Consider the following 25,030-nt stretch of genomic DNA (forward strand, 5'->3'; position numbering starts at 1 on the left):
TTACCTGTAGTATCAAGCTACCAAGCAACATTCATGGGTCTCACCTTGCCGGTGAAAGTCAAAATTGTCTAAACTGATCCAGTGCTGACCTTATTTAAATTAAAACTAAACTATTTCTATTTTCTCAGGTAAGGCCCACTGAGCTCTGTAGCTCCTTTTCAGAAGCAACCTGGCCACAAATGATAGCTCAAACGAAGTGGCTTATCACGCGGAAATATACAGCAGCCAAATACTCTAAACGCGTGTTGTTATTGTGGAGGGGAAAAACCCGAAGGACCCGGAGAAAAATCCGGAACATGTGAACTCCAAACATACAGGCATCAGTGTCACGATCGAACCCACGGCCACCTGTATACCAGGCAAGGTACATCTTGCCACTGTAGCTACTTAAAAACATTGATCGAAGTGAAGCATAATTTGTCGATGGACTTACATGTTACTTTCTTTCGTCAATGAAAATGCCGCTAAATATTAATGTATTCGTGTGTTTAATACATGAGATGCAATGCATTGTGCTTTTGCACATTTACCTTCCCAATGCTAAGACTTCAGAACACCTGCATACAAGCGCCTTGCATCGGGAAGTGCATTGCCTAATAAACACCACGAGAACATTTTCAGGTGTAACAGAAACAAACCAGTCGTCGCTGTCAGAGATAAGGCGGTGGGCTGCAAACACAAGGAGCCAGTCATTGAAGTGGAGAGCTTATTCAAATACACTCAACAAAGATTATGCTGTCAGTCGATATGCTATCATCAATCGGATCACTTAAACATGATAAGCCAATCATGACTCTGCTACACGCCAACAAATGTATCCTTGACTTTGAAGAAGTGACTCGAATCTAGAACAAAAGCCGCACAATGTAATACATGCCAAACTATACGTCCTACAATTGCTCACGGGTCTTCAGAAAGACGTCCTAAAGGCGCTTACACGAGATGACGGTGTCGATTTCCCTGGCTCTGTTGACCGAGTAAAACTTCCACTGACAACAGTTGCTGCACAAGCCACCGTCACACCGTCACACCGGCATGTGTGGTGCCATGCAGGTTGTTATGGGACGCAGCTTCACAGTGACTCATCTGATAGGGGAACTTGGCTTTGAAGTCCGACCAGTCTGACCTTTCCTTCTTAATGCAGCCATTGTGTGTTTAACGCAACGCCCGAAATGTATGTCGGTGGACCTGTTTGATATACAGTGCCCTATCCACGCTCCTGCGATGCGTAATAAACCATTAATGCATTAATCCGGAGATATCTTGTAACACAAACTTCCAGTCAAATGACTTACAGCAGGCATTGGACAATCCCTTCTTTAGTTTCATAACAGCAATGAACCAAGCTGACAGTAACACAATTGTCCAGGGTAATGTCATGTAGAGATCAAGCAGACTGGATATGGGTGCATGATACGAGCGCCCTTGCCAAATTTGTATTGAAAGAGGCAACGCAAATCAGGCGAGCCGGAGGTTGTGTTCTAACTCCTGGGCCAATGCCATCGTCACGCCTGAGGTGCTTCGTTTAGAGATCCTATCATAATATGTACGCTATGTGAATCATATAATTTAAAAGCTAAAGGTGCAGCCCTGCAATTGCTTGCTTAGGCAGTGCTCGACGGGAAGGGCCTCCACTCGCAGAGAGAGGTTCCGTGAGTCGGTATTTTGGCTTATTATACCATGCTGGTCAGACGTCTTGGAAGAGGTGAGAATGCCCACATTTGACCCCACCACGTGCAACATGCCGACTGACTAACTGTGGTGTCATCTATTTATAACTTTGAGTGGACAGAGGTGGGAGGAGAAAAAGACATTCCCAATGTTTCAACTGCACCGACGAGGGATCAACCCAGTGACCCCTGGATTGCAACTCCAGAGTGCTGACCATTCTTACACCACGACAGCATATGGGGGAAAGGAGGGGATGTGGTAGAGAATGCACAAACACGAATTTTGCATCCTTATTATGTTACTGGAAAACGCCGATGAAAGTTCACAGTTTAAGGCCTCACCAACACTCACACTCTGTCCCCCCCCCCCCCCATTCTTTAATATTCGCCATGGTGGCGAGATGTTAACTACCTCTCCTGGTATGCAGGAGGTCGTGTGTCCGATCTTGACCCTGACGCCTGTTGTATATTTGGAGGTTTGCGTGTCCTCCCCGTGGTCGCGTAGTTTTTCTCCAGGTCCTCAAGGATTTCCCCTCCACATTTAGAAACATGCGTTTAGAGTACTGCACTTGGCTACTATACATTTCCACGTTATAAGCCACTTTGTTGAGCTATCATTATTGTCCAGGTCGCTTCTAAAAAACAGCTATATAGCTCAGTGAGCATTACCTGGTAAAATAACACATTTTTCATACTAGTTACTTTTTACATTCGCGATGAGCTTCTGCCCTATGATTTGTTGAATTTGCAGGGCTGTTAGCTCTCCGCCCGATGCGATCTCGAGTTTCAGCCCATGTACAGTGAGGGAAAAAAAGTATTTGATCCCCTGCTGATTTTGTACGTTTGCCCACTGACAAAGGAATGATCAGTCTATAATTTTAATGGAATGGTTTATTTGAACAGTGAGAGGTAGAATAACAACAAAAATCATGAAAACGCATATCAAAAATGTTATAAATTGATTTGCATTTTAATGAGGGAAATAAGTATTTGACCCCCTCTCAATCAGAAAGATTTCTGGCTCCCAGGTGTCTTTTATACAGGTAACGAGCTGAGATTAGGAGCACACTCTTAAAGGGAGTGCTCCTAATCTCAGCTTAAAGGGAGTGCTCCTAATCTCAGCTGGTTTCCTGTATAAAAGACACCTGTCCACAGAAGCAATCAATCAATCAAATTCCAAACTCTCCGCCATGGCCAAGACCAAAGAGATCTCCAAGGATGTCAGGGACAAGATTGTAGACCTACACAAGGCTGGAATGGGCTACAAGACAATTGCCAAGCAGCTTGGTGAGAAGGTGACAACAGTTCGTGCGATTATTCGCAAATGGAAGAAACACAAAAGAACTGTCAATCTCCCCCGGCCTGGGGCTCCATGCAAGATCTCACCTCGTGGAGTTGCAATAATCATGAGAACGGTGGGGAATCAGCCCAGAACTACACGGGAGGATCTTGTCAATAATCTCAAGGCAGCTGGGACCATAGTCACCAAGAAAACAATTGGTAACACACTACGCCGTGAAGGACTGAAATCTTGCAGCACCCGCAAGGTGCCCCTGCTCAAGAAAGCACATATACATGCCCGTCTGAAGTTTGCCAATGAACATCTGAATGATTCAGAGGACAACTGGGTGAAAGTGTTGTGGTCAGATGAGACCAAAATGGAGCTCTTTGGCATCAACTCAACTCGCCGTGTTTGGAGGAGGAGGAATGCTGCCTATGACCCCAAGAACACCATCCCCACCGTCAAACATGGAGGTGGAAACATTATGCTTTGGGGGTGTTTTTCTGCTAAGGGGACAGGACAACTTCACCGCATCAAAGGGACGATAGATGGGGCCATGTACCGTCAAATCTTAGGGTGAGAACCTCCTTCCCTCAGCCAGTGCATTGAAAAATGGGTCGTGGATGTGTATTCCAGCATGACAATGACCCAAAACATATGGCCAAGGCAACAAAGGAGTGGCTCAAGAAGAAGCACATTAAGGGCCTGGAGTGGCCTAGCCAGTCTCCAGACCTTAATCCCATAGAAAGCTGTGGAGGGAGCTGAAGGTTCGAGTTGCCAAACGTCAGCCTCGAAACCTTAATGACTTGGAGAAGACCTGCAAAGAGGAGTGGGACAAAATCCCTCCTGAGATGTGTGCAAACCTGGTGGCCAACTACAAGAAACGTCTGACCTCTGTGATTGCCAACACGGGTTTTGCCACCAAGTACTAAGTCATGTTTTGCAGAAGGGTCAAATACTTATTTCCCTCATTAAAATGCAAATCAATTTATAACATTTTTGACATGCGTTTTTCTGGATTTTGTTGTTGTTATTCTGTCTCTCACTGTTCAAATAAACCTACCATTAAAATTATAGACTGATCATTTCTTTGCGAGTGGGCAAACGTACAAAATCAGCAGGGGATCAAATACTTATTTCCCTCACTGTAGTTGGCACGATGATCAGATGTTTCACTTCCCCATGCTGGGGGTTTCGTTAGGAACTGCATTCAGCTTTTCCTTATCGTGTTCAGGTGCTGAAGAAGCTTCCAGCATGTGGAGCCGAACGTCAGACATCGTGCTGAATACACACATCGGAGAGCTATGCAGCATAGCGCTCAAAACCATTTGCTGGTGCTCGCGCCTTTGATTGCCCGAGACGGGCGAACGTAGCTCAGGTGGATGGACAAACACGGACGGATGGACATCTAACAATGTTTATATATATAGTTTAGGTGAGTGGATAGTCTATTCAGCGCCATGCTCATTACTGCACCAGTAGGCCAGCTGGCGACAATTTCATTCTTGAAACCATCCTCAAAGTGCAGCATCTGCTGTGAAGTGGACATTTACCGGAAGACTCCTGTGATCTGTGATGTCATTCACAAGCGTAAGTCGAGTCATAGCCAATTTGCAAATGAAGAACAATGGCCAAGAGTATGAATCCTTGCAGTCACGAAAGCTTCAAATCTAGAATTAATGGTCAAGAGGTTATGACAGCCAGTGCAGTTTAACGTGATCATGCCTCATCATCGCTTCCCTGCTTCTGCCAGATCCTGCAGTTCTTGGCCAGTTTATCACTGACACACCAAGGTCCGTAGGCTCCCACTAACTGACTTAAAAATGAACCCCAGAGGGTTGAGGTGTACCCCATCAACAGTTATACGTAAAGGTGCAGCCTTGCAATGTATTGCACTGCCACTGGCAGGAGAAGGGCCTGCACTCGAGGGAGCTCTCATAAGTCGCTCTAGACTGTTGGGTACTTCGGCTACTCTTCAAACCCGAGGACTTGGACAAGGTGGGAGTAGCCCCAGTTTACCCTACTACACGCGACCTGCGATCGACTAACTGCACATGTACCCATTTACGCCGCTGGATGGACGGAGGCGGAGGGATTTAATAAACTGCCACCGCTGTTTCAATTTGAACCAGAGATCGAAGCAGCGACCGCTGGATCGCAAGTCCGACGTATGTGGCTGCAATCCCGCCTTGTGTAATTTATCCGCTTTGCGTTTGTCACATTCAACGACGTTCTGTAAAAAAAAAGTACCGTGAAAAACTTCAGAGGGCAAAGCCAAATGCGAATACAATATGGATAGAGTCCACCGTGACAGGTCGGTAATATTGTGTGCACCTGCTCAGCGCATTGCAATGTGGGAGGACATGCACGTGGTTGCAATCATCTGGCGAATTCCACGATTTTCTTTTCAGGGCGTGTTGCTGTTATGGCAATTACCAAGGAAATACCCCTATAAACAAACGAACGAACGCAGACAGGCCGATAGAAAAGCGATCTCGCAAGAAGTAATGAAAGGCAAGATAATATATTGCCAACGTATTATTGTTGTTGTCTCATTTTGGGTGGGTTTTTGCTCCCTGTCTTCTTTTGATCTGTCTAGAAAGAATGTTACAATGCAAAAGCCAGGTGCGTTCACACACAGCAATGCATTTAACAGAGAATGGCATTTTACTTTTGTTGGAAGATTGTTTTATGCCTGGATGCTCCTGTCAAGTGGAAAAAAAAGTGACCGGTTGATTTGTTTTCAAGGTGAAGTAAATTGCATGGCAAACTACCAACTATTTAAATTAGCTCTATGAGTGCACACGTGATACAAGGGCGCATTGACACACGTGACTTACAAAAAAAACCCCTGCACTAAATTCGCCAGCTTTCAAAAATAGTCACCCTCTTTAGGGACCTCACCGAACAACCCGCTGTGCAGTTTCCTCGGCAGGGCTACGCCGAGGATGAAAAGCCCTCGCAGAGTGAAACTGATTACAAAAGCGAGCGGTAAAGGTCGGCGTCCCAAAGGGCAATAGGGGGTCAAAGTGCAGGACGTGTGTGATGTAGTGTGATGCATCGCGAGTCTGCCGGGTGGGTGAAAGGGATACCTTACCCCTTCAAAAAAAAAACCCCATAACATTCTGTGTTGGGGTGAAAGGGTGCAGAGCCACTATCTGCTGCCACTCTGCAAGAGCGTCTCAGCACGAGCTGACACATCCGTAGGAAATGAAATGCAGTGTGGATGAAGAATCAATTTTGGGGTTATTGTGCAACAGCAAGAAAGTAGGTCTCAGGTCAAAGCATGTGCCATGTAAGCCAATCACGGATAAGGTATATAACTGTAATTTTTTAAAATTTTATTTGAATATGCATGTGCAACTTTTTTTGACGTATATTTAAATTCATTAATCGTTTCACCTGTGTGTTGTGCGATTTTGGTACAAAATTTGCAGTATGACCCTTGCACATATGCCATTTTTGTACAGCTTTTGTCACTAAATAGCTGATGTATTACGTGATCAACAAAATGTCAGTACCCTTGCCCAACTGCACGTCAGAAGAGCAGGGAGCTGTTGTGCATTTTTCATACTCTGAACGAGTTAGACGAGTTAAATCTTATTTTCAAAAAAATGCACGGTGGTAAATCCTTTATGAATCGTAGAAACATTTACACGTGGCATGGGACAGCTGCAATCGGGACGTAAGCATGTTTGTGATGACAAACAGAAATCGTAGGCCAGTTAAGCCAATGGCTATCATGCAGAGAGGTTGGCGATTTGGATGACAGGTCAGTAGGACTGAGGCACACATTAGCATCATAGCGATAAGTGTGAGAACATTTAATTCCATAATCCATGATATTGAAATTCCGAGAAGTGTGTGCCCATTGGGTGAAAAACATGTTAAAGGAAGACCATGAGGCTAGCAGGATTTGAAAGTGTCCTGTTTTATATGCCAGATCTCTAAGTGACAAAAAAGCATTTTGCTTCAATGCAGCTGTTCTCTATAACTCTCTCATCTTTACACCCTCAAAGATAAATGAGGCATTCATTTAATGCAATTGTTCATTAAAGTGCTCATTTGTTAATCCGCTGCTGGATGAAGGTCTCACGAAACCATGTAGATCGGAGGGATTAGTCGAGCATATTTCACCACACTGGTAAGTGCGGGTTGGTGAAGGGGTGGGGGCTCAGGGCCGGTTCAGGTAACACTGTACCACTAATTATAGCCGTGGTCTGGACTCACATTCTGGTCGCCAGGTTGAAAGCGCTAACCACTGCACCACCACACAAACCCAGGCACGAATATCCTTGAACGTGAAACAGAAACACCGCGTGTGCAAATAACAAAAAAAAGTGCAATTACATTTTTAGAACAAGCTCCATTCTTTGACTGCCTGTCCAGACGGCGTGTAAATGGGTGTACCACAATCGAATGGCAGTTCGGCGCATGGCAGGGCAAAGTGTGGGTACCCCCACCTCTTCCGAGATGGCTGGCCAGCGTGGAAGAGTACGCCAACGAACTCTGGAGGGCTTCTCTCGACCTCCCTCCAGTGCATAGAGCCCTTGCGCAAGCAGTGGCGTGAGCAGGGAATTGCAGGGCTGCACCTTTAATAGTGCCCGAGAAAGCTGTTATTTTTGGCATGTCTTCTGACTACAAAGTAGACACGATTTAGAAATGAGTCCTCCGATGACCCTCCCGTCTGAATGGATGGATCTGGAAAAACCATTGCGTTTAAAAAAAAGGTAGCTTTGAAAAAACTCTCCTGAAATTGACTTCCAAGTCAATAATCTTGAGAGAAAAAATGCTTTGTGTCCAATCACCCTCGGGCTTCACTCGTTCACGTTACTGTTATATAATTTTAGTAACATGCAATATCATTTAAAAATTCTACCCACACAGCAAATACAGGGATGTAGTTACAACACCACCAGTTCTGTATAAGTATAAGCTATACCTACGCTTTTTAATGTACGTGTTTTTTTAAACGTGTGTATGTCTGTATAGTCAAGTCCATGACAGATGGAGTGACAAGATCTGCATCAATCAGTTGATAGACAATGGCTGATGATGATGCAAATCCAACCACTCAACAATCGACTAGCTGTACTGCTGCCTGTAGACCAACTAAAAGCTCCATCAATCACGTGATGATTTCTGTATAATCCATCAACCTAATCACCAAAGCGCTGGATATCAGCATGTGCCACCACACCCAGCTAAGAAGTATCTGCATAGTGCAAAAGTTAAAATGCTCATCAGCGGGTTAATAAACGATAGTTGGGCACTTTGAAACGACAGCTGATCAGTCATACTTTGGGACACTTATCAGTGAAAAAATTACGCCTGTTTTATAGTGAGTGTTAAAGCTCAATGCTCACTGAAGAATTGGTGGGAGTTGATCATTTGCATAGAAAAAGGCCTATTTGACATCATATGCTAAACTTGACCATTCTGTCTCAGTGCCATGGTTTAGACACCAAATATTAAACCATTTGAAACAAAATTTCCAGAAATAAACAAAAAACAAATGCTCGTTGCCTTGTATGACAATCCAAGCCATCCCTTAAGGTCCTCTGTGGGATGTTACCTGATTGAATAAAGGAAACGTGTGAAATAGAACTAAGGAGTTAAACGTAGCAGCATAGGACATCTCTTAATTGCTAAATGTTTAGGCCTATGTGATTTTCGAAGATATCACCTGCAGTCACGAAAGCTTCAAATCAAGATTACAAGTGTTTACTTTTCTGACAGCGTATGCACAGTGAATCATTTACTCCACCTCAGTCCGGTTTTGCTTTATTCATTAAACTATTTAAACCTCACCGCAGTCCTCTGAGGGACCCACAGTAGATGACGATTACGATGATGATGGTGGTGGTGAACCCAATGTAGGAATGAGCCTCTAGTAATCTTTATCCATCGGGGGTTCCTTTAGCCCAGCAGCCAGAGCTGGCTGCCATCTCAAGCCCCAGAAATTTCATAACAGGGCCACAGGCAGACATTAAATAATGGAATAAAAAAAATGATCGTAACGTTATGCCTGAGTGCACATGATAACCCCATCACAGATCTGCACTTTGTAGCAAAGCAATAGTATACAAGGATATTTGCTTATGGTAAATTAAAATTACGTCAAAACTTGATAATCATCACTATTTATATCACAATGTGCTTCCATGTATAAATGAGTTCTGGCTGAATCCCATCTGTGCTGGCAGTACCAAGCCAGCGTTGGAAATTCCACATGTCTATGGTGGAGGCCAACAACTATACCATACAGTACATACCAGAGCAGATTGTTGCAAAGTGTATGTCGAAGTGAGTCCTGTTGTCATTAAAAGGTTTCTATTTGGCCAAAACGAAACGAATACATATGGGGACTGATGTGGAGATTGCGTCCTAAAACAAATGCTGGTGGGCAATATTGGTTTAGAAAGCTAATTGGTGTATCGACTAAATGCATATTTGTATGTACATGTGCTGCTCCCTGGGCCTGCCTGAGCTGCTACTCCCTGTGTCTACCTGAGCTGCTTCCTGGGTCTGCCTGAGCTGCTGCTCCCTGTGTCTACCTGAGCTGCTACTCCCTGTGTCTACCTGAGCTGCTGCTCCCTGTGTCTACCTGAGCTGTTACTCCCTGTGTCTACCTGAGCTGCTGCTCCCTGTGTCTACCTGAGCTGCTACTCCCTGTGTCTACCTGAGCTGCTGCTCCCTGGGTCTACCTGAGCTGCTACTCCCTGTGTCTACCTGAGCTGCTACTCCCTGTGTCTACCTGAGCTGCTTCCTGGGTCTGCCTGAGCTGCTGCTCCCTGTGTCTACCTGAGCTGCTACTCCCTGTGTCTACCTGAGCTGCTACTCCCTGTGTCTACCTGAGCTGCTACTCCCTGTGTCTACCTGAGCTGTTACTCCCTGTGTCTACCTGAGCTGTTACTCCCTGTGTCTACCTGAGCTGCTTCCTGGGTCTGCCTGAGCTGCTGCTCCCTGTGTCTACCTGAGCTGCTACTCCCTGTGTCTACCTGAGCTGCTGCTCCCTGTGTCTACCTGAGCTGTTACTCCCTGTGTCTACCTGAGCTGCTACTCCCTGTGTCTACCTGAGCTGCTTCCTGGGTCTGCCTGAGCTGCTGCTCCCTGTGTCTACCTGAGCTGCTACTCCCTGTGTCTACCTGAGCTGCTACTCCCTGTGTCTACCTGAGCTGTTACTCCCTGTGTCTGCCTGAGCTGCTGCTCCCTGTGTCTACCTGAGCTGCTGCTCCCTGGGCCTGCCTGAGCTGCTACTCCCTGTGTCTACCTGAGCTGCTGCTCCCTGTGTCTACCTGAGCTGTTACTCCCTGGGTCTACCTGAGCTGCTGCTCCCTGGGTCTACCTGAGCTGTTACTCCCTGGGTCTACCTGAGCTGCTACTCCCTGGGTCTACCTGAGCTGCTACTCCCTGGGTCTACCTGAGCTGCTACTCCCTGTGTCTACCTGAGCTGCTTCCTGGGTCTGCCTGAGCTGCTGCTCCCTGTGTCTACCTGAGCTGCTACTCCCTGTGTCTACCTGAGCTGCTACTCCCTGTGTCTACCTGAGCTGCTACTCCCTGTGTCTACCTGAGCTGTTACTCCCTGTGTCTACCTGAGCTGCTACTCCTTGGGTCTGCCTGAGCTGCTATTCCTTGGGTCTGCCTGAGCTGTTACTCCCTGTGTCTACCTGAGCTGTTACTCCCTGTGTCTACCTGAGCTGCTGCTCCCTGGGTCTACCTGAGCTGATACTCCCTGGGTCTACCTGAGCTGCTGCTCCCTGTGTCTACCTGAGCTGATACTCCCTGTGTCTACCTGAGCTGATACTCCCTGGGTCTACCTGAGCTGATACTCCCTGGGTCTACCTGAGCTGATACTCCCTGGGTCTACCTGAGCTGATACTCCCTGGGTCTACCTGAGCTGATACTCCCTGGGTCTACCTGAGCTACTGCTCACTGGGTCTACCTGAGCTGCTGCTCCCCGGGTCTACCTGAGCTGCTGCTCCCTGTGTCTACCTGAGCTGCTACTCCCTGGGTCTACCTGAGCTGCTGCTCCCTGTGTCTACCTGAGCTGCTGCTCCCTGTGTCTACCTGAGCTGTTACTCCCTGGGTCTACCTGAGCTGCTACTCCCTGTGTCTACCTGAGCTGCTGCTCCCTGTGTTTGCCTGAGCTGTTACTCCCTGTGTCTACCTGAGCTGCTGCTCCCTGTGTCTATCTGAGCTGCTGCTCCCTGGGTCTACCTGAGCTGCTGCTCCCCGGGTCTGCCTGGGTACAAGCTAGTGCTAGCTCCACACCTGAGTAATGCCACCACTCCACTCCACCACCGACTTCCACTCAATCAACAACCACCTTCATTTGGACTGCATTGACATTCACCAAGAAAGTGGACTAATTCGCCATTCGCTTCACAGAGGCTTAGGTCGTATGTTTAATTACAACTACTCAACCCCAAACTCCATTCCATCCATCTGGTCTTGTTTGTGCCTCACAACTTCCTTAATACGTCATCACAACATATGACACGTGCACCTAACCAATCTCCGCCCCATCCCTCGGTCCTCTCAATTCACCACGAAGCAAAGTCACCTGAAACTGGCTTTGCTCAACACCTGCTCACTAAACAATAAAAGCCTAATTTTAAATGAATTCATTACTGACAATAACCTGGATTTTCTCTGTATCACTGAAACTTGGCATAAACCTATGGACTATTTCACACTCAACCAGACCACACCTACAGGATATACATACATGGACAAACCCCGATCTGAGGGGCAGGGAGGTGGTGTCGCTGCAGTGTACAGAAAGGACATTAAAACATCCACCATCTCCATCCCTGCTGTTCAGTCCTTTGAACACATCACTTTCAAACTCTCTGGTCCAACTCCTCTGGTCACTGCCACAATCTACCGACCCCCCAAACCAAATCCTTCCTTTCTCTCTGAATTTTCTGACTTTTTAACTCAGTTAACTGCCATCTCACCTTCTGTTCTGCTCCTGGGAGATTTCAACATCCACATTGACACTGACTGTAAATTTGCTACTGAATTCCTGGAACTGCTACACTGCTTCAATTTCACCCAACATGTCAACTTTCCAACCCACAGCCGTGGTCACATTTTGGATCTGGTCTGCTCTACTGGTCTCACCATACCACTCCTCGAGCCCCACAACCTCAACATCTCGGACCACCTGGCAATCACCGTGAACATTGATCTCCCCATTTCTACAATCAAGGACAAAAGGACAATTTCTTTCAGATATCTTAAATCCATCTTTAGTCCTGCCCTTTCAGCCTCTCTTGCCAGCAAAATATCCCCCTCCCCCCCACCCGTGACTGACAACCCTTCCGACCTCACCAACTACTACAATGAAACACTTTCCACCAGTCTCGATCCTCTGGCTCCCATCAAAACTAAAACTGTCTCATCCACTCACTCTGCTCCCTGGTACATTCCTATTCTGCGCAAAATGAAATCCCGTAAGCGTCAGCTTGAAAGGCTCCATAAGAAAACTGGTTTAACTGTTCATCAACAAGCTTACACAGATTACCTTCAGCAGTATAAGGAAGCTCTTAACACTACCCAGTCCACCTACTACGCACACCTCATACATTCTGGTTCCACCAACCCAAAGGCTCTTTTCTACACAGTAAATAAACTTCTTAAACCCAGTAACAATATCGTCAACTCATTCACAACTGATAAATGCAACACCTTTATATCATTCTTTCAGACCAAAATTGACACCATTTACACCAACCTGTCCTCTTTTTCTGCTACTACTGTCTGCTCTGTCATTCCATCATTTCCCCCCACCACACCTCTCAGCCACTGTCTCAGTTCTCCCCAGTGTCGCCGGGGGAGCTGCCTAAAATCTTGACAGGGATGAAAACATCAACATGTGCCCTGGACCCCATCCCATCCCACCTCATCAAAGACTGTTTACCAGCTATCTCCACACTCATAATACAAATCATTAACTCCTCTCTCAGCTCTGGCTCAATCCCACGTTCACTCAAACTGGCTGCTGTCACCCCCATTCTCAAAAAACCTGGACTTGACCCCAACATTATGTCAAACTTTCGGCCCATTTCCAATCTCCCCTTTCTGTCTAATATACTGGAACTCACTGTAGCCAAACAACTCAAAACCCACCTCTCCTCAAATGACCTGTTCGAACCATTTCAAACTGGCTTCCGTTCACAACACAGCACTGAAACAGCCCTCCTCAGAGTTACCAACGACATCATCCTCTCCGCAGACTCTGGTCACCTCAGCATCCTCATCCTCCTGGACCTCACTTCAGCTTTTGACACTATCAACCACACCATTCTTCTCTCTCGCCTCAAATCTACCCTCAACATCACTGGCACCGCCCTCTCCTGGCTCCAATCTTATCTCACCGACAGACGACAGTTGATCCACATCAACAACTGCACCTCCTCCACCGCTCCGTTGTCCCAAGGTGTCCCCCAGGGCTCGGTGCTTGGTCCTTTGCTCTTCATACGATACCTGCTTCCCCTTGGCAACGTCATTGGCCACCATGGTTTTAACTTTCACTGCTATGCCGATGATGTCCAGCTCTACATCTCCACCAAATCCATGACCTCCGCCACCCACTCCACTCTCTCTAACTGCCTCGCTAACATTAAATCGTGGATGCACACCAATTTCCTTAAACTTAACTGCGACAAAACAGATATGATCATCATCAGTCCCAAATCTATCACTAAATCCATTCGCAGTTTCTCCGTCACTGTCGACACCTACACCCTGTCTCCATCCCTTCAAAGTCGCAACCTTGGAGTCTTTTTTGACAATCACCTCTCCTTTGAACACCACGTAAAACAAATCACCAGAACTGCCTTTTTTCACCTCAAAAACATCTCCAGACTTCGCCCATCACTCTCTTTCTCCGCTGCAGAAACCCTCATCCACGCCTTCATCACCTCCAGAATCGATTACTGCAACAGCATCCTATACGGCACCTCAACCAAAACATTAAATAAACTCCAGTACATCCAGAACTCTGCTGCTCGTCTGCTCACTCACACCCGCACCGGTGACCACATTACCCCTGTCCTCCAGAACCTCCATTGGCTCCCGGTCCCACAACAAATTCAATTCAAAATCCTCCTCACACATAAAGCCCTTCATAACCAGGCCCCTTCCTACCTCACTGACCTGCTCCACCGCCAAAACCCATCCCGTAGCCTTCGCTCATCTGACGCCAACCTCCTGACTCCACCTCTCAGGACCAAGCGTCGAACCTGGGGCGACAGAGCCTTCTCTATAGCTGCCCCCCCTCACTTTGGAACTCTCTCCCAAAACAAATCCGTGACTGCACCGACCTTCCAGCGTTCAAATCATTGACTAAAACTCACCTTTTTAAAATTGATTTTAATGTTTAGCTAAGTTTGATGTGTTTTTAGTGTTTTTACCATTTGATGTTGTTTTTGCTGCTTTCATGATTTTATGTAAAGTGTCTTTGAGTATTCAGAAAAGCGCTCACAAATAAAATGTATTATTTAGTTTTGCTTAAATATACTCTTGCCCTTAACCTATCGCAATCCAGCGGCGATAATTATCACAACTAAACACAGGGATCAGAATAAGTATTTACACTGGAGGAACACCGATGAGCCATAAAGCTCTTTTTTCACGTACACAAAGGTCTAGCAGAAGGGCAGTGACAGACCGCGCCGGCACCGCACTCTGTGTGCGGCCATGTGCGACTGTGTCGTGCCGAGCGGGCCGGGGAGACTCCGCTCTCTCGCCCGACGAAGGTCACGTCTTCTCATCTTGTTCGTGTCCGGGTCATTTCCCCCCAATGGCCTTTAATTGGGCACCGCACAAAGGCTCCCCAACCTCAGTGCCCGCGTGAGCAGACATGGGGAACCACCTCCCGCAATCCCGCGGGCGCTGGAGAGGTGGGGCCCAAACAGCCAGAGGGCCCAATCTCTCGGCTGGGGCCATCATGCGATGGAATCTTTCTTTGCTCTTCCTCCGCGGCGCTCCCTGTGGTCTCTCGGGTTTTTTTTTCACAATGACATTCCAGCTCGTGGAACAATCCCGCTTGCCTCGCGTCCCCTCCCCCAACAGTTGTCCCACGTCTCCTCCTCCTCCTCCACCATCTCCACCACCTCCTTCGAAATCCTCGCCAAGCTCCCGCTGTCTTTGGAGGCGAGCCCTGTGCAGCCACGCGTTCCATTTGAGCCAAATATTAACCGCCCTGTCCTGCACTGCATTGGCTGATTCCTATTGCAGCCGTCCGCTCCATTCCACAGTTGCCATGCTCATTCATGCCATCAGTAGCATGGAGATCTTGACTTAAAAAATGTGGGCAGACTTATTAATGGGTTGTGTGTGTGTGTGTTTTAAAGGGGCGCTCATGTTTGTGTGTGTGTGTGTGTTAGTGCAGCACACACACACACGTGTGCCGTGCAGCACTCCCACGTGTGCTGTGTCGGCCTTCATAGGTGCTACTCGCTAACGTCACTTGCCGGTACAGTCTGTTAAGGCTATACGGAGGATCTTTATATTTGCAGCAGTGGTGGTGTATTGGTTTAAGCACTGCATTACAGGCACGGGTACCTGTGTTTGAAATCCGCTCACGACCGACATCAGTGGCGAATATCTGGGCTGGTCCCGCCAAATCAGCCTTGAATGAGTACCTGTTGTGGTATGTAAATATCAGCTCTGGGGAGACAAAGGTGGGCGGGAATTGTTCCAGCCACACCAAACCATCTTGCGCCGTCCCGTTCTTCAAACGTGCTCTGTAAGAGCACTTGTCCCAAGATGATGTATCCCTGTCTGGGGACCCATTGTCTAATGTTTGCATCAGCCCTCCTCCAACAATAATGGGGGGGGGGGGGGGGTGGATAAGCGATGTTCACAACAATAAGCAGAGCGCCGGATGGCTAAAACACCAGGGATTGTGAAACAGCGGGGTGCACCTGCCAGTCACCCGGGTCGGTTCACCCACATCAGGGTCTGTCCCGTCACCATGCAGCGAGCCTCAGCCTCTTGACATGGCCTCAAAGTGCACCTAGCCTGGAACAAGTGCCGCAGTGACGTCACTGACTCTCAGCAAAAATAATGGTAGCTGTTGTTGTTGGTCTGCGTGTGTGTGGGCTATATGCAGGATCTTTGGCTTTGCATTTGTCTATGTGTGTGGAAGTGTGAGCCGATGTTATTCCAAACATAGTAGGTGCCTGCTAAGAGCACTTTTCCCTATGGTCTATATGGCTCAATGCAGCTTTGTCTTTGCGTGTGTTTAAGAGAGTTTACGTATATGTGGGAGAGTGTACTAATGTGCACACTAATGTATTTTTGTTTAACTTTCCAATGTTTCATATTGTACAAAGTGCATTTTACTCGAGGCACTGATCATAACAATTTATAGCCATTTATTTATCCACTGCTACACGGAGGCCTCACCATTCTACATTAATCATGGGTGTTTGTTTGCCCATACTTCACCACGCTAGCCAGTGCAGGTTATTTAAGGGGTGGGGAATTGTATCAGTTTAAGTATCACTCGTCACTGATGTTAGCCGTGGCCAGGAATCGAACTCGGATGAATTTTAGTCTTGAGCGCAGGGTGCAGACAGCTGTCACCAATCTACCCCCATTTCACTACAAAATATAATACGATGGTAAAAATATATTGCATTTATTTGATCTTTATATTATTTTTGTGTCATTATATTTAAAAATATATTTTATACTTTTGAGAATATGATCATTTTCAGAATTAATCTGAAATTACGCAGTAATTGAGAATAAATCATCATGAATTCATATAATCCAAAGTGCAGCATACGAACCAGTGTGCCATGGCTTCATCCATGTATAATGTTTTAATTATCGTTCATATCAAGTTGTCACCCCAAACATAGACTTTGTAAGTTGGTACTTTCCTGTATATAATTGAAATCATGAATAAGCAACAAAACACATTTTCTTTATAATTTCCAGTAATTAAAATGTGTTCTACTTACAATATTTAGTGATTGTTACTGTTTAAATTAAACTGATTTTTTTCGTTTATACAACATTTTATTTATTGAGCAATTTTAATAAATCAACATTTAGTGTTATACGAGGCCCTGACCTAGCAGTGAATCTTCCACATGACCACTGGCTCGGGGGTCGATCATTGATATGAGTGTCATCCCATTGGAATATAAGAATATCTATTTTTTTATTTTTTTACAAGTGTAGCTTTGATGCTGTGCAGTAACGCTTCATGCAATGTTATTTCAATCCAGAGGTTGCTGCTTTGTGCGGCAGTTGTGACAACAGTGCGCATGTCTTAACTTCACCCTGCTACCTCTGTCCAGCCAGTAGTGGCAATGGGTGCACAAACAGTGTGCGACTGTGGTCGTTTTATCTGGCTCCACCACCTGAATGTGACATTGTAGTTGTTGCTCTGCATCTACATCGGCCATACGAACTACGAGGAAGTTAGTCGATGGGCAGGTTGCGTGTGGTGGGGTAAAGTGTGAGTTCCCCCACCTCTGGGAAATCGTTGGGTCAGTGTGGAGGTGGAGGCTAAATACTGCCGACAGGGGCTCTGTAGAGCGCCCTTTATCCATGTCCTAATGTAAGCACTGGCATTCACAAGCAATTTCAGGGATGCACCTTTACATATGCTTATACTGTATAACTAATTTGCAATAAGTGATTGTGAAAATAACCTCTTTAAATAATGTTTTTTTTTTTAAATGCAGTAGATAATACAAGACCAGAGTGGAACATGGTTACCCATTATGCAATGTGCCAGCAACATTTTATGGTTTAACTTTTAATAAAATAAATGTATGTATGTATATAGTAATACGTGTTTGTTTAGTGAATGCTTTGGTTGTTACACAATGTCTTACATATGCCAAGTTAAAAGCACTTCATCAGTAAATGCGGTTGGTATTACCTCTTCAGCAACGTGAGCGACTCGATTAGTTGAGCCTTCTTATCCCGGAGTTTGTTGAAGGATCTTAAGGTTGTGTGGAATCCCTCCCAGTAGAGGTGGTTAAATTTCGTGACTGCAGGGATTCATCTTCTTGGTTTCCATTCTACGTGACTTTACCGAAAGAACCAAAAAGATTAATCCCCGCAGTCACGAAAGCTTTACATCGAAACTTCATCAGTATTTTTAATATGTTATTCTTATCAGGTCCCAAATATTATTTGCTCTATCTATGTACTAAAAATAAGGGCCTTTGCCTGAAACGTTGCCCATTATACCTTTTGCCTTTTAAGGCCACAGTGTTATTTGCAAAAACGTTGAGGTTTTTGTTGTTGTCGTTAAAAGTGAATATGGATCGCATTGAACCATAATCACTTCTAACGACCACAACATTAAGAAAAACATGTATGTATGTACAGTGCAAGTTGAGCACGCTTCACAATTACCGACTGCCGTGAATACCCGAGTCTTCTGATCAAAGGCACTCCTCCATGAGGGGGGGCCTCAATGCTAAACGTGTGCAAGTCCTCCATGAGGGGGGGCCTCAATGCTAAACGTGTGGCACTCCTCCATGAAGGGGGGCCTCAATGCTAAACGTGTGGCAGTCCTCCATGAGGGGGGCCTCAATGCTAAACGTGTGGCAGTCCTCCATGAGGGGAGGCCTCAATGCTAAACGTGTGGCAGTCCTCCATGAAGGGGGTCCTCAATGCTAAACGTGTCCTCTTGTGAATCGTGCACGCAGCACAAACGAGCTCGCCCCCATTCGAGTCAGCCCACCAGCTGCTCCTGTAATTCTTTTCTTTCTTTCTCCCTAAGAGAGACTTGGCTTCTGTGAGTACAGTTTTATTGCCATTTCTAATAATGCCCCCCCCCCACCCCCCTTTGTGATTGTGCAACCCCCATCTCTATTCAACGCACAGGAATATAGATTCTCACGTTACCAGGCGCCCCCCCTCCCCCCCCAGTGCCTGTCGCTACAACAACCCGCGCGGCCCCGCCAACTCACGACATCCAATTACCTTCTCAAACAACTACAATCCAGTAATTGTTTTTTTCTTCCAATATATATGAATTGCGCTTTGAAAATAAATGATATGAAAGCCCACCCAATGACATGGAACTAAGGAAACTCTCCTTTCTTCATACACACTAGGGGCCTGAGTCGTGTGTCGTAGCGGATGTTTTCAATCGTCTTATTGGTGCCCGTTTGTTTGATGGGAATGCGACAATGTCTCCATTACCAACAATACGGCCACTTGCTCAGCACGGTTTTTGGGTCGATCAGTCGACGCGTGAATGCCACCTCGAAGGTTGTACAGTAGCAGCTGGATATGGCCACACTTTTAGGAACGAGGTCACGTGTGCTTATATCCGAAGCAGTGTGCTCGTATCGAGAAGTTTCAACTTTGCCTTCTGCACCACTGTTGTATAGTAAGCACGTGGTGCTTATATCAGAACTGTGCTTATACCCAGTTGTCGCTGTATCAATTGGGGACCCCTCATCAGTATTAATGAAGCTGAGGATCTGATCGGCGGTGACCGAATTCTGCGAGCTTTGACTACAAATCCCAGTCTCAAACGCACAAACTAAACACATTAGCAATATTTACATTATGAGACCTCCTTTGCCAGTAACAAGATATAGTAATAGGTTTTACCCTTTTAACTGGCACAAAAAAGGACAGTGCATATTATTATCAGAGTTGTCTCTTTTGTTTGCATTTTGACTGCTTGTGTTGTGGTTATTGCAAACATGATGCCTTGAATAAAGGTGTCAGTTTTTGTGCCAGTTAAAAGGGTAAAACCTATTACTACATTAGCAATACATTCTATGAAGTGTTACTCTGAATTGTTTCTGATTCCTTTGATTGTATTAATTAAAATGAATAACCGAGGCTATGAACAGGCAACTTTATACGAAGATAACCAAGTAGAAGATCCGTAGATTTGATCTTCCACGAAGCTCATGGACCACATCTTCTAAAACCATGGCAGATGTGGATACCAAATGCGAAATGTTAAAATCTCAAGTGTGCGACTGTGGTCATCCAGAACAGACCGTACAACGTATAGCGAATCTATGCCCGGTCCACAAATACGAAGGAGAGATCACAGCGACACGCTCCGCTGGTCCTGACGCCGTTATCTGCCTTGACCACCTGAATGTGAAATTGTAGCTTTGGCTCTGCATCTACATACATCAGCCATACGAAAGTAGAAGAAGTGTCACTTGGGGGCAATGGTTAACATGGGACATAGCGTGGCTAAATAATGGGAACACACGTGCTGTCAGCTTGACAGTGGAAGCATGTGGCCTTGTGTGCTAACTGTCCTTTGCCAAACGCTTGTAGATGTCTGGCCTTTATTCGGGGGGGGGGGGGGGTGTTAGTCTTTGTTTGTTCGTTTGGAACATGTCTAGGTAAAAAGAAACCCATTTCGATTTCAGACGTTTGGCGCGAAAAATAAAAAAAACAATTCCGGAAACGTAAATCCACCACTTCATAGGTTTTTCAACTTGTGCTCATGCTTGCATCGAACCAGATTTTTAAGTTTCCTCCCAACCATACGGGCCGGGCAGGTGCCGAACATCGCACGGTAAGGCGCAGTCCGCCGCAGTTCATCAGCACATGTACCGCCTTTGTGGGGCGCGTTTGCTCTCCTCTTGTTGGTGGCCTTTGTTGCGTCTCCTGGCCGCTCCGCGCGGCTCCCGAGCTTGGGAAGGGCGCCCTTGTGACGCGCCGTGTCTCTTCCTGACAAAAGGGGGACAGGGTCCATGAGAACAGATCGTGAGCAACCGCTCTCCTCCCCTCCCCCTCCACCCCTCTCCTCCGCCACTCGCTTCCCATGCTCCCCACCCATGTTGCCGAAGCGTCCCGTAGCCCTGCTGCTTGTGCCGGGATGCGGCTGATTTATGAGGGCAGGTGATGAAAGGCAAAGATGCTGCTGCTGCTGCCGGCCACTGTGACCCACTGGAAAGCACCTCTTCCTTACACGTGGACACTCGGGTCATGAGGAGTTCAAGCCCAGCCTCCAAGTGTGGCTCTTTTTTTATTTCTCTCTGCGCGAATGCTCAAAGCAGATATTGAAATAGAGTGTGACCCTTTTATACAGGGTGCTTCAAAAACCTGTGAACACTTGCATGGGACTATCTTCTTCTTTGGTTCTTTCGGTAAAGTCACGTAGAATGAGAATGAAATAATAAATTGATAAAATAAAATAACACAATAATATTCTCACGACGTTTCGGCCACAACACAAGCGGCCTTCATCAGGTGAAGGGGTGAGACTGTCTGGTAGGAAAAAAGAACGGATGCTACACTGTAACATGATAACAAATTATGTTAACAGCTTCAAGAGTCTCTACTTGTTCGCCATCATTGTCAACACATCTCTGCAATATTCTCCAGGTGGGCTCCAGAGCGAGAGAGTTCGTCCATTTTGATTGGTGAGCCCCTGCAGCCAATAGAGGCCTTAAATGCACCACAACGTTAAAATAAGAATCGACCCTTGAATGGAATCGCAACGCCCGAATGATTGCGATTCATCAAGTCCAAAGGCGAAATTGATCACTGTAGGCCTACTAAATCTGATAATAATAATAAAAAAAACATTCGCACACCTGTCTGGAAAATTGGAAAATGCCTGCTCTATGGAGAGACTGGGCCTCTGTCACAGAATTGTGGAAATTCAACTTTTAGCTTATAGCCATCCATGCAGGTGAGAACATACAATAGTTAACTTGACTCTTTATAAGAATAGTTGTTCTATTGCAGCAAATATCATGTTCTCGAATGGGAAAAGTAAGCGAAAAAAGAAGTCGGTTAACTGCATGCATTTCCATATGTATGAACAGGTGCATTTACACTTGAGCGGCACAGTGGTTCACACTGCAACATGAACCCGGTGAACTGAGTTATATTCTTGGCCATGGCTAACATCAGTGGCAAGTGATATTTGAACCAATCACCCCCGTCCGCCCCTCCAATGCCCCTATTCGCCATCCCGCACTGATCAGCGTGGTGAAGTTTGCAGTATAGCGTGGTGAGGCGTACATCCACAACTGGACTGACAAAGGGCTGTACATTGTTCAATTATTATACATACACAACTTTATTGCATCGCGCACTTTCAGATGCGCTTCTGCGGCCGTCTGGAATGCTCTTCCTTCCGATGTTAGGAAGCCACTGGAGCTACGCACTTTTAAACCTAGATTAAAAATTAATTTCTTTAGAACTGCTTTCTCGTGTTTAGTTTGTTGTCCTTCCCCTGCACGTTGTATTAGCACGAATGGCTACTTAGGGTGCAAATTAATGTCAACGTACAAAGATACATTGCAAAAAAAAAACCCACTTATTATTTGAGGGTAAAAGGGTCACAATGATGTAAAGTTAGAAGGCGACTGCAACAGCAAATTCACGCAAAGGTAAAACATTTTTTTTAAAATAAATAACATTCGCGGAGCTCCATGCCTATACGAATCTAAATGCCTCTCTGCTTTCCCGCAGGACTGGTGGCTGTGAGTTCACGACAACATCGCCTCGCAAATGGACATGGTAGAAATTAGAATGGAATTTTTTTTAACAGCTGTAATAGACCCGTAGAATGTTGCATTAATCAAATCTGGACATGACGAGAAAATCCGATAACGGACACGTAATGCAGGCCAAAGGAAAACAAAAAATCAAACAACACACGAGGCAAAGAGCACAACAAGCACTCAGCCTTTGTGCGTTATGGAAAAAAATAAAGCATCAACATTTCTTGAACAAGTGCATTGTGACCATCAAAATACATTTCAGCAAATGTGACCGATTGACAGCGGTGATGGAATTGCTGTGGGCTTCATGGTAAGAGACACGCAAAAGTATTATGCCTTCACATTCCGAGCTGTGAGTTCACAACAATGCGTCATGAAAAGTGGCAACGTGACTCCTGGCACAGAGTGCACTTTACCTGGTAGCAATTCCACATTAAAATGACTCGCATTATAATGCGATGTGTGATGGCATATAGTACGTCACGGAGTGAGTCGCAACATCTGCCACGTGATGAAATTCATGACGCAGTGTGCTATTTTCACGTCACGCATTCTGGGTGGTTGATGCTGGGTGTCCCAAAAGCTGTTGTGGTTCAAATACCGGCCTGGAGATTGATTCAGCCCAAACATTCCTCTTGGATCAATAACATCGCTAACGCATTGTGAGAAGTAAACAGTGGATGCCCTGTGGCATCGTCACTTCAATGCAGAATCTCCACCGCTGACCCCAGGGTCAGCAATGAGCACACCGCCCCCACCCCATGGTGGCTTTGAATTTATCTTCGATTCTATTTACTGTACTGTTTATGTCATTGTAACCGCAGACATTAACGTGCTACAAAGAAGGGCCATTGTGTGAAACGTCACACATTATAGGCCACACGGTGTTATTGATGAATGTGTAGAGCTTGTTGTTGTTTGTGCTATGTGCACCACTGACAATGTAGCAGCGTCGCCACACAATTTGCTTGACTTTTAAAGCATTCAATTAACACTTCATAACTAAAATATTCGCAATTTATTATTATTTAAAATTTAATAATTTTATTGAAAAAAAAAACCTACCGTACGGTTTAAATGCTCTCTTTCTGTTAGATGGTATTACCATCAACTACCACCATTTTACGAGAATCAAAATCACAATGTCACCAATGCTCCCAAATTTCACCATCACGCTTACCTCCAAAAAAAAGAACAGTTCTACCAGAACATTGCAAGACACAGTGTGGAGCTTTGTTTAGAGTTTGATGCTGATTAGATCAAGCATGTGCCTTTGGAGAAGCCTACGCTTAAACCCTGCATAAGGGTTGCAGAATGATTTAGGGGCAGGTTTATCCACGTTTTTCTAACTCGGTGGGGCCATTAAAGTAACCGAAGATTGACTGTACAGCTCTGCTTTCAGCTTAACTCAAGTGGGCACATTCTGCTGTAAGAAATACGGGCAATTTCTTGCAGGCTCCTACACTCTTTCAACATATTTTGATTTTTCTGGCCAATTGTGCCCTGATTTTGCTGTCTCGACACAGCAGGGAGCTTTTCCATCACCGAATCCCATACAGGAAGCAAAAAAAAATAACATCGCACCAGGGAATGAACCTAAAAGAGACACTACAGAACTGGTATTTCTTCAACAGGTCACTCTAGAGACCACGAATAATAATATGTACAAATGTACAGCCATTTGAATGAAAGCCTCGGTCACAGGAGTTGATTGACCACATCATAATCAGAAATGTATTACCCATTGAGATGTGCAGCTCTTTTTCAAGGGTGACTTTGGCTAGGAGACTAACTCGGCAGCAATTATTACAAATGAATAGTTAAACGTGATAAAAAATATTATTTTAACAATATCATCTTACTTTCATATTCAATGTCCACGAATCGAACTTGTGAGTGCAGTGTGCTAACGACCGTGGGCCAGAGCATTCGGCTCACAACCAGAGAAATATTGGTCGCTTGTTGACCCAGCCTATCGTCTCTCTGAGATGAATAAAGTGAGGACCAATGTGCATTAATTCAACAGTGGTTGTTTTATGGGAAAACTCAACCAACGCATAGAAAAAAATATAATTCTTTCTCACGAGGTCACCAAAAGAGATGAGAGCCATTGCTTTATCATTCTGGATTAATATGTAATATGATCCATTTTGTTAGGATTCCTTACTTTGGCTGTTGAGGCTTAGATATTGTTTTTCAATACAAATGAATTACAAATGCTCATTTAAATGTGTAACCATGTGGTTAATTAAAAATCAATCAATACGTCTACCTATCTGTATATCTATCTATAATGTGCTTACGTATATTTGAAGCTATTTACATGGAGTAAACGGAAAAGATAAAGATGCAGCCCTGCCATTAGTAACTCGCGTCACTGCCGGCAGAAGTGCCTCCAAAAACGGAAACTCCAAAGAGCCACTCTAGATGGAATTTTGGCCTACTCCTTCATGCTAGCCAGAGACGTCTCGGAAGAGGTGGCAGCACCCACACTTTACTCCACCACATGAGACCTCCCAGTCAGCTTACTGTGGTATACTAATCTCAGAAGAATCCGAATCAGGATGTGTATGTAGACTGGAGGAATC

The 25,030-nt window shown here is 45.6% G+C and overlaps 1 protein-coding gene across 1 annotated transcript in view; it reads right to left on the minus strand.

The window, feature by feature from the left end:
- The window catches only part of LOC116939867 (uncharacterized), a 153,056-nt gene that overhangs the window by 16,908 nt on the left and 111,118 nt on the right, over positions 1 to 25,030 (minus strand). Inside the window, exon 6 of the mRNA XM_032948801.2 lies at positions 20,539 to 20,655. Coding sequence (XP_032804692.2) covers positions 20,539 to 20,655 — 117 coding nt within the window. The remainder of the gene's footprint in view (positions 1 to 20,538; positions 20,656 to 25,030) is intronic.

This window comes from Petromyzon marinus, chromosome 7 (assembly GCF_048934315.1).
Source record: "Petromyzon marinus isolate PM22_M1 ecotype Great Lakes invasive population chromosome 7, UKy_Petmar_22M1.pri1.0, whole genome shotgun sequence".
Lineage (NCBI taxonomy): Eukaryota > Metazoa > Chordata > Hyperoartia > Petromyzontiformes > Petromyzontidae > Petromyzon > Petromyzon marinus.